General features: G+C 33.5%; 1 protein-coding gene across 1 annotated transcript; it reads left to right on the top strand.

Moving 5' to 3' along the window:
• The first annotated feature begins 6,856 nt into the window (after positions 1-6,856).
• LOC130732596 (cell wall / vacuolar inhibitor of fructosidase 1-like) lies at positions 6,857-7,531 on the top strand. The gene has a single exon (XM_057584607.1). It carries the CDS (start codon positions 6,892-6,894, stop codon positions 7,420-7,422), a length of 531 nt encoding a protein of 176 aa, XP_057440590.1. The 5' UTR covers positions 6,857-6,891; the 3' UTR covers positions 7,423-7,531.
• The last annotated feature ends 4,810 nt before the right edge of the window (positions 7,532-12,341 follow it).

Genomic DNA, 12,341 nt, shown 5'->3' with positions numbered 1-12,341 from the left:
TTTCTGCCTGAACACAAAACAATCCTCACTACTGCCTGATTTTCATGTCGGTCTTCGCCATCTGCTCGAAGCGATAGCCACAACTGCTGAGTTCACTTTGTCCATTGTTTCTCCCCTCTATCAAGGATTCCTCTTCCACTCCAATTAGTTCATTGGAAAGTGATGGAGAAAGTGAATGTGAATCTGATGGACTGATGGGATTGGAGTGGTGGTGCATGCCGTGTAGGGATGGCAATACGGGTTGGCCCGCCCCAACCCGTCCCGCTCGTAGCCCGCCACAAACGGGGCGGGTTGGGCTGACCCGCTAAAAAGAGTGGGCTACATATCCTGTCCCACCCCGCCAAAAGGCGGGCTGGCGGGTTGGCGGGCCAGCCCAATGGGCCACTATAAATGAAAAATATATAAACTAAATTTTACTCTCTGATTCCTCTCTTGTTCGTATCTCATTTTTAAAACGATTTGCTAAGATGTGAAATTTATTATGCTAGTTGCTATTTCTAATTTTGCAACATATTAAGACAAGATAATGTAAATTATTTGAAAAAAATTCAGATGGTTTGGAAAAATTACCCTGACAACAAACCAGTGTATCAAATCTTTCATAGTTGATAGAAAAAAGAATAATAAAAAGGAAAGAGTTGTTTGATGGCAATGAAAATCCAGGAAATACTTTGCTTTTACGCACACTAGCTGACTAGAACTTAAGAAGTAGTGAGAATAAAAGGTGAAAGAATTTTACTTTCCTTCATGAGCATCGATCTGGGCACCATTTGGGTTTCACTTGAAGTTCGAGTGAGAATAAGGAGAAGAAGATGAAGAGAAAAAGAGACAGTGGCTTCTGTGTTCAATGAGAAGGAAACAGTGGTGTAACTCCATTTTCATGGCCAAATCTCATTTATGACCATCGGCTAAATAGATAAATGAGGAGCTTTGTGGAAATGTAAAAGTCATGTGGAAGTGACATGGAAATGATGATTGTGTAAAAATAGAGCCATATAACACGGGTAGGGACTTATTTATATTAAAACAAAATTTTCAGGGATTAAGAATTGGAAAAAAAAAATCAGGAACTTATTTTTGTGTGTTATACAATTTCAGGAACCTCCAAAGTATTTAAGCCTAATTTTTATTTAATTAGAAAGGATTTTCTTAGCTAAATAGAATTCTGAATAAGCAATTGAGCACATAATTAGAAGTCATAAATGTTCAGAGACGATTAGTAAGTAATCACCTGAACCACTGTTAAGTCTTTCAAATACTTTCAATGTCCCCATTCGCTTGGCAACAAAAAAAAAAGGAAAACATGGTTAGGAGATAGGAGTATACAGTTACATTATGCTAGACTAGTGTTCACAGTTCTGTATTGATTTTTGGCTTTTGTAGGCTCTTGCTTTTCTCTTTAAAGGAATTGGATTCCATGATTATTATTGATAATAGACGACGTATTTATATAAGAGAGTTGACTAAAATCACTAAACAATAAAATCTAAATAAATTTAAACTTGATTACATACGTAATTACATAGGTAAATAAATAAAGAATATTGTAACCTAATATTCTATTCTATTCTATTCTAACACACCCTCGTAGTCGAAGTTGGAGGTACACCGATGCTGAGACTGGAGTAAAAATAAGCAAAAAGAACTCAAGGTAGGCTTGTCATAAAAATAAAATACCTTTCAAATACGAGAGCGGTGGGAGAAAACTCTGGGTGACCTGAAGAGGAGGAACCGTTGTTGGCGTAAGGAACAACCGATGACGTCGGAGAGCCGGGATCGGAGTGTGATCTGCCATACGAGATCAGAAAAAAAAAAGGTTTTTTTTTTAGGTTTGCTGGGTAATTAGGGATGCCAATGGGTAGGGTACTATAGTACCCATCCCCGTAGCCGCGTTTTCAAAATATACTCGTACCCGTCCACATACCTGTGTGGGTAGCAATTTGAATGTCCGCTCCCATAGCCTCTGGGTATCTATATGCTCGTACCCATACTCATTACCCGCAATTTAGTTAACAGAAATGCAATTTCCATTCTCTAGCATAAAATAATATCACTACTATTATAAAATAAAGAGCATAAATTAAAAAGAGTGAGTTAGAAAGTTTTTTTTTTGTTACAGTAAGTTAGAAAGTTTGAAACTTTAACTAAGTTTGTTGATATATATACTTTCAAGTGTGTATACATATAATAAAAATAATTAATAAAATGTGTGCGGGTATGGGGCGGGTTGGGTACTATAGTACCCATACCCGCACTCGTACCCACTAATTTTTGCGGGTAATTACCCATACCAACCACATTCCCATCTTGCGGGTTTTTACCCTACCCATTGTGGGTTATTTAAGCGGGTACCCAATGGTTCCAAGACCCATTGCCATCCCTAGCTGGGTTGGGCGAAAGAAAAAAAAGTGTTTTTTTTGTTGCGGGCTGATCTGGGCCGAAAAAAACAAACTGGGGTGTTTTTTTTACGAGCCAATCTGGGCTAGGGTTTGGAGAGGTTGCAAGCTGGGCGGGTCGAGTTGGTAGCTACAAGGAATCCAATGGGCGGTCGCGGGCGGTAGCCTAAAGCGTCGTTTTGCTGGCGAGGGAGGGCGAGCGGACGGCGGCAGGCTATGCCTAGGTCGCGGGCGGTGGGTGACCCTGGAGTGTAGTTGGTCGGGTGTTGGTGATGGATACAGGTATGTTGCTGAGAAATCCATAGCAGGAACGGGCAGACACACGGGTTAGCCTTGCGCACGGGTCTTGGTCGTCGGATCTGGGCAAGACACAGTCGGAAACGAAAGTGGGCAGAGCAACGCGGAGGTCGCGTGGTCCAGTGACGGGGGGCGCACACTAGGAGGAAGATCTACAGATATGCACGCATGCACAAGGAGATGTGCAACGGTGAAGGTGCTAGTGGCTCGCAGGGGTGGGGTAAGCAATTGGCGGCGGCGCGAGGGCCGTAGCTCGGCGCGGTAGCTGGTCGGCGGCGACTGCACAAGTGGTGGGCAGCGGCGGTAGGAGGATTTTTTTTTGAAGCAAACTGAAAAATTAAAAATTAAAAAATTAAGTCGGCGACGGCTCAATCACAGCGAGGATCGCAAGTGAGAGTGAGCGACGACGCTCTAAGAGTAGAGGACGGCGACACAAGCGACGACGCTCTAGGAGTAGAGTACGGCGGCGGGAGCTTAATCACGTTGAGGATCGCACGTGGGAGAAGCGGTGGCGACACTCTTAAAGTAGTAGGCGGCGGCCATAGAAAAAAAATAACAAGAAAAATAAAGGCTAGGTCATAGGATCACAACTACCTTCTGATACCTTGAAGAAATTGTATTCCGTGATTATTATTGATAAAAGACAACGTATTTATACAAGAGAGTTGACTAAACAATAAAATCTAAATAAATCACCTGATTGCATTCGTAATTACATAGGTAAATAAATAAAGAATATTATAACCTAACATTCTGTTCTATTCTAACACTCTTTCGTATATTTGTACTTGGGCTTTTTAGCACCCCTAGTGCTAATTATTTTATTCCATTTTGGCTTTACTAAAAAAAACTCACATAAGTATGAGTATTATTTGACTTAGTATTATTATGTACTATTTTAGGGTTAAATGTCATATTAGTCAATGTGTTTGAAAAAGTGTTTTATTTTGGTTCTTTAGCCAAAAAATTACGATTAGTGGCGGTTTTTTTATAGTTACTGGCGGTTTATAATACAGTTACTTGCGGCTTTTTGACTGAGTGACCAAAATCAAACATTTCTACAAACACATGGACTAATATTACCCTTATCCCACTATTTTAATTGTTACATATATTATATCCTAATTGTGCAGAAAATTTTGAGCGTCATCTGCTGTTTCATGCAATGTGCAGACAACAACAATCACAAATCCTCAATCTTAGAGTTAAGTTTGAATCTTTGAAAGCACGAATGAACGATGAACAGAAAGAGGAGGACGATAATAAGGAGAAATTGTCAGTAGATTCTAGGAAGTGATCACCGATAGTTACCAACAGTTATATCCGTCGATAATTACCTTTGGCTGTGAACCATTGGTTACTAATGATTTAATACAACTGTCGCCTATTAATTACCTACGAGTATTTACCAAAGTCTTGTTGATCATCAGTTTAACTACTAAATTTTCACACTTTTATATAATTACTACTAATAGCCTATTTATGTTTATACTACTAACGTTTAGTCCACATTGGTAGACAGGTCCTAGTTATATTATATTCTATTATATTGTATTTTTTATTTTCCGATGAACCCAAAATATTATATTTTATTTATATTATTTAAATATTCTGTAAATATTATACATTATATATATAATATTATTTTAATGTACTATTATAATATATATGAATATTTTCGAGACATACTAGCTATTCTATACGATATATGTAGTATAATACGACTATATATAATATTGTATATTATATTATTATGTTAGACATTCAATATTTTTGAACATTTTTTCATACCACGTGTCATTCCAAAATAAATTCACATTTTTTTCTTAATTTTGTCCCAACATTTTTAATTAGTAAAAATGAAATACTTTCAATATATTATGATGCTAATAAATCAAAAAATTATCCATTATAAAAAAATATGTTTAAATTTCAATACTTATATTTTAAATTGAAATTTTTATTAAAATATTATTTTTTATGTAAGACAAGTATCTCTCACATGAAACAATCATGTTTGAGCTGAGAAATCCACACTAGGAGATTATAATTATTTCTATAAGACTTGAACCTGATACATCTTTTAAGGAAAATCAAGCATATACCACTTAAGGAGTTATACTAGTTATCATAATTAAAACAATTTGAACATGCATTTAAATGATTTCTAAAACCTCATTATAAATAATACTCCCTCCGGTCCTATTTATAAGCAACAAAAAAAAAATTCACATAGTTTAAGAAATGTAGTTAAACTAGATAAAATGCATTAAATTTGTCTTGAATCAAAATAAACTTCCAAAATTACCCTTTGTTATTAGTGTTGGAAAGTGGGAAAGAGAGAGAATAATTAATGAGACACATTTTACAAGTTAGAATTAATAAGGGCATTATTGGAAAAAATTAATTAATATAGCTCAAACTTTCATTTGGTTCTTATAAAAAGGACCAAAACTTTTCTTCTCTTTCATGCTTATAAATAGGACCGGAGGGAGTACTACGTCCGGTCCTATTTATAAGAAACAAAAAACAATTCACATAGTTTAAGAAATGTAGTTAAACTAGATAAAATACATTAAATTTGTCTTGAATTAAAATAAACTTCCAAAACTACCCTTTGTTATTAGTGTTGGAAAGTGGAAAAAGAGAGAGAATAATTAATGAGACTCATTTTACAAGTTAAAATTAATAAGGGAATCATTGAAAAAAAAACAATTAATATAGCTCAACCTTAATTTAAAACAAAATAAAATTATAAAAATACCCTCCATCTTAAATTGAATATATGAGAGAATTTTGAAGTTTTTAGTCCAAAAGAAAAGATGTTGGGTGCTAACTTACTCCTTCAAACAATCTAGTGGAAGTAATTAGCAAACCCCTTTTAAATAAAATTTTAGATCAAATATTAAATTTTTTATCAGTCATTTTTTACTTATTTATTATCCTTGAATATGCTAGTTTATCATAAATTAAAGGAAACAAATTTAAGATTTAAAAGTTTTCAAAAACCTCCTTATAAACTATACTTCTTATATGAATCTTCCAAATGTATATACGAAACCATAAATTAAAATATTTTGAGTTAATTTCCAAATTATTTAATAAGATTTTTTATGACATATTTGATATCATTTTAAACGTAAGATATTACATTATTTATTTATTTTATAATATAAAATTTATAATATTAAAAATAACCAAATCATTAAAAAAAGACTTTGTCATCATATATCTTAATGATAGAAAAATCACAATTGACTTTTATCAATTATTCTAATGTCATTAAAAATCATTAAATGTGAAATTAATATCTTTTTTCTTTTTAAAAAAGTCACAATTGACTTTTGTTAATTATTTAATGTCATTAATAACTATCAAATGAAATATTAATAAATTAATTATTTTTAAAATATGGAATTATTCTAATCCTATTTAAATTCTAATTCATTTTTTTTGTAATTTTTTATGCTTTGAATCAATAGACCAAAATCATTCCAATCTTCCAGATGTATATACGAAATCATAAAATAAAAATATTTTGAGTTAATTGCCAAACTATTCAATAACGATTTTTTATGACATATTTGATATCATTTTGAATATAAGATATTACATTCATTTTTTATATTTTATAATATAAAAAATAACCAAATCATTAAAAAAATGACTTTGTCAGCATACATCTCAATGGTAGAAAAATCACAATTGAATTTTATTAATTATTCTAATGTCATTAAAAATCATTAAATGTGAAATTAGTACATTATTTATTTTTTAAAAAGTAATAATTGACTTTTGTAAATTATTTTAATATCATTAATAACTATTCAATGAAATATTAATAAATTAATTATTTTTGAAAATATAGAATTATTTAATATTTAAATTACTAAAAATATCAAAAAATATAAATATGACATCATCTACCTACTATTTGTTTTTTTATAGGCCAATAGAATGTATTAGAAAGGAACTATAGGGGTGCTCCAACTCTTAATACAAAAAGAAAAAGAGAAAAAAAAAGAAAAAAAAACATGGGAATGAAAAAGTAGTATAGGATAGGATGACATCTCCCTATATTTAATGATGTAATTAATGAAAGAAAGTTGGTGTGACTTTTACAATCTATAAAATGCAACAATTTTAGTTATTTCCTCACCTTTCAATTTTGATTTTCAAAGAACCATAGTTTTGAAAAATGGGAAACTTGAAGAGCCTATCTCTTTTTCTTTTTCTAGCTATAGTTTCAATGTTAGTCGTTGATTGTGAAGTTTTGCAACCAAACGATGCCAGATTTGTAGACGAAATCTGCAAGCAGACACCTTATCCTAGTGACTGCGTTCAATTCCTCCGACAGGACCCTCGAAGCTCCGGTGCAGATGTCAAAGGCCTAGCATTGATCATGGTGGATGTAATCAAAGCCAAAGGCACTAATACGGTAAACAAAATCAAACAACTTCTTAAGGGAAGTACCGGAGAAAAGAAACCATTGAATATATGTCTTGACAGATACAAAGGAGTTGTGGAAATTAATGTCCCAGAAGCTATTCTAACTCTGAAAGCTGGAAAAATTACAATAGCAGAAGATATGGCAGCGGCTACTAGTGATGAGGCCCAATATTGTGAGGTCATCTTCCATGGGAAATCACCACTCACCATTGAGAATAATGGTATGCATGTTGCAGCAGAGGTGACAAGACATATCATCAGGCATTTGTTATTGATTTGAGCAATTGAGTTAAATCGCATTAAAAAAATTTAATTCAACTATTATCGATTAGGGAATGGATCATGTATTTTTAAACCCAGTAATGTATCCCAACTTAAAATGTCTTTAATTTAATTTCTTTTATTTTTATGATATTTTGTTTAGAATGGTTCATAAAATATAGTATAAAACATATGTTGAGTTGAAAAATAATTAAACAGACCAGAAACATATGTTGAGATAAAGATGAATGTTTTTGGTTATCTAGGGGATTTTCAGATGAAGTGGATTAATATTCTTTAGTTTTTTTGCAAGGAGAACAAGAGAGAAATCCAAGTTTACTGTTTTTTGGGTTTTTTCTTCTTTTGGGGTTATGGGTTTGAGGTGATAGAGGAAAAAGATGAAGATCATGTTTTTCTAGGTTTATTTTTAATTAAAACCATTGACCGAAGGTATTTTTTTTTTGAACGTATCATTGACAGAAGGTAACGTTGGGTAGGATCGGAGTATGATATTTTTAAAATTTTACAAACCTCATTTATGTACACATATAGCATTTGTGAGGTTCCTCATATGATATCTTAAGTGGTAGGAGCTGGGAAACATATGAGTTAGGTTGGGGGAAGTTCAAGATTAATCAATTCATGGTGGGTGCAATTTATCTTTTCAATATAACAAAAAAAAAGATATAGCATTTGTGAGAAATCAAATGTGCTATTAAGCAAGTTTTGATTTTACGTTAGATTTAAGTGGAAGTTGATAATGGCCTGAATAATCCTATCATCCTATGCATAATTCCTTAGCAGTTGAAGAACAAGTGTAAAAATTGATATTAAACATATATGAATCGTTTTACGGTGGATCATGCTAAAAATTGGTCCACTTATACATCATGTGTTCCCGAAGGATAGCTCAAGCGGTAAGAGTTAGGGACATAAGGGTTGGGTGGGGTGAAGCAGTGGCGGACCTTGGTTACAAAAATTGGGGGAACTAAAATAAAATTTGATACATAAATTAAAATATTTTAATCATCAAAACACATATATTTATATAGATGTATATAGCGTTTTAAATAAAAAAAATGTGTGCATTAAAAATATTTAAAGAATAGTGGACCGCTCTGTGATTTAGACCGGATAAGACATCATTATTAGGCTGGACAGACCATTTCAGGGGACACATCCGGGTCGTCTCAAGGCTGGGCCGCGCGAACATATATAGCATTGACACCGAGCTGGTATTGTTACTTCAAGAGGCCCATCCATCCAAAAATACCGTAGGGCCAACACGGGCATGGTGCTTTGACCAGACCATAGACTCACTCAACCGCGAATGACGGCAGAGTCAATGCTACAGTCAGGTCCCCCTCAATTACGGATGACTCACAGCCTCAACTACGGATGACTCACAACCTAAATTATGGATGACTCACAACCTCAACTACAAATAACTCACAACCTCAACTACAGATTACTCACAACCTCAATTACGGATGACTCATAACTTCAATACGGACGACTCGCAATCACAGCACGGATGACTCGCAATCACATCATGACCGACGAGAAAATCAAGAAGTCCACCTCCATTAGTGCGATCCGACCGTTTTAGTCAATGGACTGTGTAATAGGAATGAGAGCTAGGGTTGAAGACTCACCTACTATAAAAGGGGGTCTTCTGTATGTATCAAACCATCTTTTTCTCACTTGAGCAATATACTTAGTCTTTTCACCGGTCTACTGACTGAAAATTCATTCGTGAACAAATAGTAAGTAAGGATTAAGTTGAAAAAATAGTTTTAGCAGCCTGTATCAAAAAAGTTTTAAAAAAAGTAAAGAAATCTATACATATGCAGATAGGTACATAAAACAACTCACAAAGTATACACTATTCGAAGAGGCACATAAAACAAGGTTTAGAAATTAAACGTAACGTATTATGCCCGCAAAAAAGAAAAAAACGTAATATTAATGAAAAACGTGAATTGGGGGTCTGGCGGGTTCAAACCCTGTCTCTCGTGGAGATAGGAAAAGTGTGCTACCAATAAGCCGCCGAGCTCTACGTTGTATATTGTGCATATTATCATTAATATAACATTACAATGACTAAAAAATTTATATAAACCTTATTATTTAAGCTTTTTCTAAATTTTTTGGGGGAGCTACAGCTCCTCCCTGTCTCCACTAAGGTCCGCCACTGGGGTGAAGGGACCCGAGTTCGAACCTGGAGGAGAGACTAATTTACTAACATTTCTAACAACTAACATTTTCCTATCAAAAAAAAAAAACTTACACATCATGTTTTTACTATTAGCATTTAGCACACATTAGTTACAATATATTTCTTATGTGCTAAAAAAAATTTACAGAGAAACTCTTTTTACTTGTGATTCAATTTTTCTTATCCACGACATACAAGTCTTTATTATATTATATTATATTATATTATATTATATTATATTATATTATATTATATTATATTATTTTATTTTATTTTATTTTATTTTATTTTATTTTATTTTATTTTATTTTATTTTATTTTATTTTATTTTATTTTATTGCATTGTATTGTCCATTACATTAATTAAAAGGAATGGAATGGAGGTATATAATCTTTACTGTGGAACATATGTTTCCCAACATCTACAAGATTGACAAATTTGGTATTGAACAATAGTAAAATAGTAAGAAAGTAACCAGTTAGAAGGCTGGAACCTTCTTCACCATCAACAAATACAAGTAGAATTGAGTTGTCAAACCATCAGAAAATATGAGCAATCACTACATCAAAGGGCCCTGCCCTAGAAGATATCGGGCCTCAAATAAGAGCATTTAGCACAAAGAATACTTTAAAAGCAATAGCAAGAAATATGGATGTTGTCTTGAGAGTGATTTTCTTCCATTCTATTTCCTTGAATATCTTATAAAGACATAATGAAAAATATCCAGCACAGACTTCAGCTCAATCACCATCATCTCAGCAATGCTAGCAATGGAGTAAAATGAATCAATTCGGAAATAAAGAGACTTGACATCTTCAAGGCATAAAAACATATTTCCTACATTGACAAACAATAATCTCAAGAGCCCAAATTCTTCACTGCCATTGTTACCAAAATAACTCAACTGATTTGTATTGTCTTTATCCAATAAAAGTGTTATATTTGAGCAGTTGAGTTAAATCGAATTAAACAAGTTTAATTCAACCATTATCAATTGGGTCATAGATCATGTATTTTTAAACCCAGTAATATATCCCAGCTAAAAATGTCTTTTTACTTTTTGTTTCATTTTATTTTTTTGTATATTGTTACCTTATTAGTTATTATCATCGATAGTTATTCAGTTACATGACAGTTTATTAGTATTAATTAAGCTGCAGAAATTGGCAAAGCAGGCTGACCATTAATTAGAAGAATTCTGATCAATTAGATTTTGCGGCTAGAGGTTCTGTGGTCAGGATTATCGTGGTCATTGTCGTCAGGATCACCACCGCAAGCTCCATTCTCCTCCTCAACTACATCGTCCTCATCGTAAGTCGTGACTTCGTTTTCCACCACATGCTCCTTCAACTCCTCCGTAAGCGAGAGGAGAGGGTATGCGGAAAGCTACATAGATACAGGAAAATGACGGAAATGCATACCTTGGAGCTAGGTTTAGGAACGAATCAACCTAATTTCATCTAAATCAACCACGGGATCGAATGGTGAACAGGGCTCCGCTTCCTCTATTCCCTCCCTCCTCCTGGGTGGGGACTTTCCCATGCCAAATTCAAAATCTCCTTTATTTTCATCTACCACAAAATATATTCTCATCTATAGAAGAATTCACAAAACTTTCTTGAGGAAAAACAAGAAAATTGTTTCTACAATTATTTCTCCCTTTCATAATGCTATGCTATAGATATCAATATTAATTATAGCTTAACATTCAGACACTTCACCTTGCTGGCAATATATAACTGGAGAAGGGACCATGTTTATCAGGGTGGGTTTTATACTTTTTTGTTGATCAAACAAAACATCAGCCCTCCTTCCTCTAGCTAACCCTAGCACCAGCAAATTGCCACTTCATGAAAATGGGCTAGTGAACCAAGCCCAGCCCAAACAAAGGAAAAGAGCTTGCCAAAAAAAAGGTGAAATGGAACTCAGAATTTTAAAGTAGTAGATAGATAATTTTTTTTTTGCAACTGAACTTTTGCAATCTAAATAAAAAAAATAAAACAAAATGGTAAACAAAATTATCGCAATTGATCTAGTGCTAAGCAAACTATACCTATACAAATTTGAATCAATATGAATTGTCATTCACATGGATTCCCCAGTTTGCGATGGAATACGATAACTATGCACCACATTGCCCCTTAAGAAACAAATTTTCTCAATAAATATATATGCATCTGCAAAATAAGAAAATCACTCAACAACAAAAAAAACACCATGTTGCCCCTTTTTAAAGTAATTGAATTCCCCCTCTAATAAAACTTCTTTTATCAAAGAAAGCTGGTTTCATTCAAACGGGCCAGGCCCAACCACCAATAAACACTCAAACACTTGGATCCTGCCCAAAAATTGTGACACCGGCCCATTCTGATAACAAACAACAATTACACCTCACACCCTAACACTTTCAAAATCTATATAGGCCCCGTTTGGAAGAGCTTATTTGAGCTTATCTGATAGCATAAGCTCTTATGTCAGTGTTTGGGAGAGCTTATCCAACCAGCTTATGGCCTTACATAAGCTGTTTTGAGCTTATTTTCATAAGCTACTCAGGATAGCTTATGAAAAAGAGCTTATGCTTATATATAGGTTGTTTTCAATTTATTTCAATTAAAATTTTAAAATAGCTTATGAATAAGCGCTTATGTCATAAGTGCTTATGACCATAAGCGCTTAATTAAGCTGTGTTTCCAAACGAGGCCATACTATAGAAAAGAAT

Source organism: Lotus japonicus, chromosome 1 (assembly GCF_012489685.1).
Source record: "Lotus japonicus ecotype B-129 chromosome 1, LjGifu_v1.2".
NCBI classification, from domain to species: Eukaryota; Viridiplantae; Streptophyta; class Magnoliopsida; order Fabales; family Fabaceae; genus Lotus; species Lotus japonicus.
Note: the sequence above shows the minus strand (reverse complement) of the source record. Positions and strands in the feature narration are given on the sequence as shown.

Excerpts from the sequence above, each read along its gene's own strand:
- LOC130732596 (XM_057584607.1), top strand. The coding sequence starts at position 6,892 with ATGGGAAACTTGAAGAGCCTATCTCTTTTTCTTTTTCTAGCTATAGTT.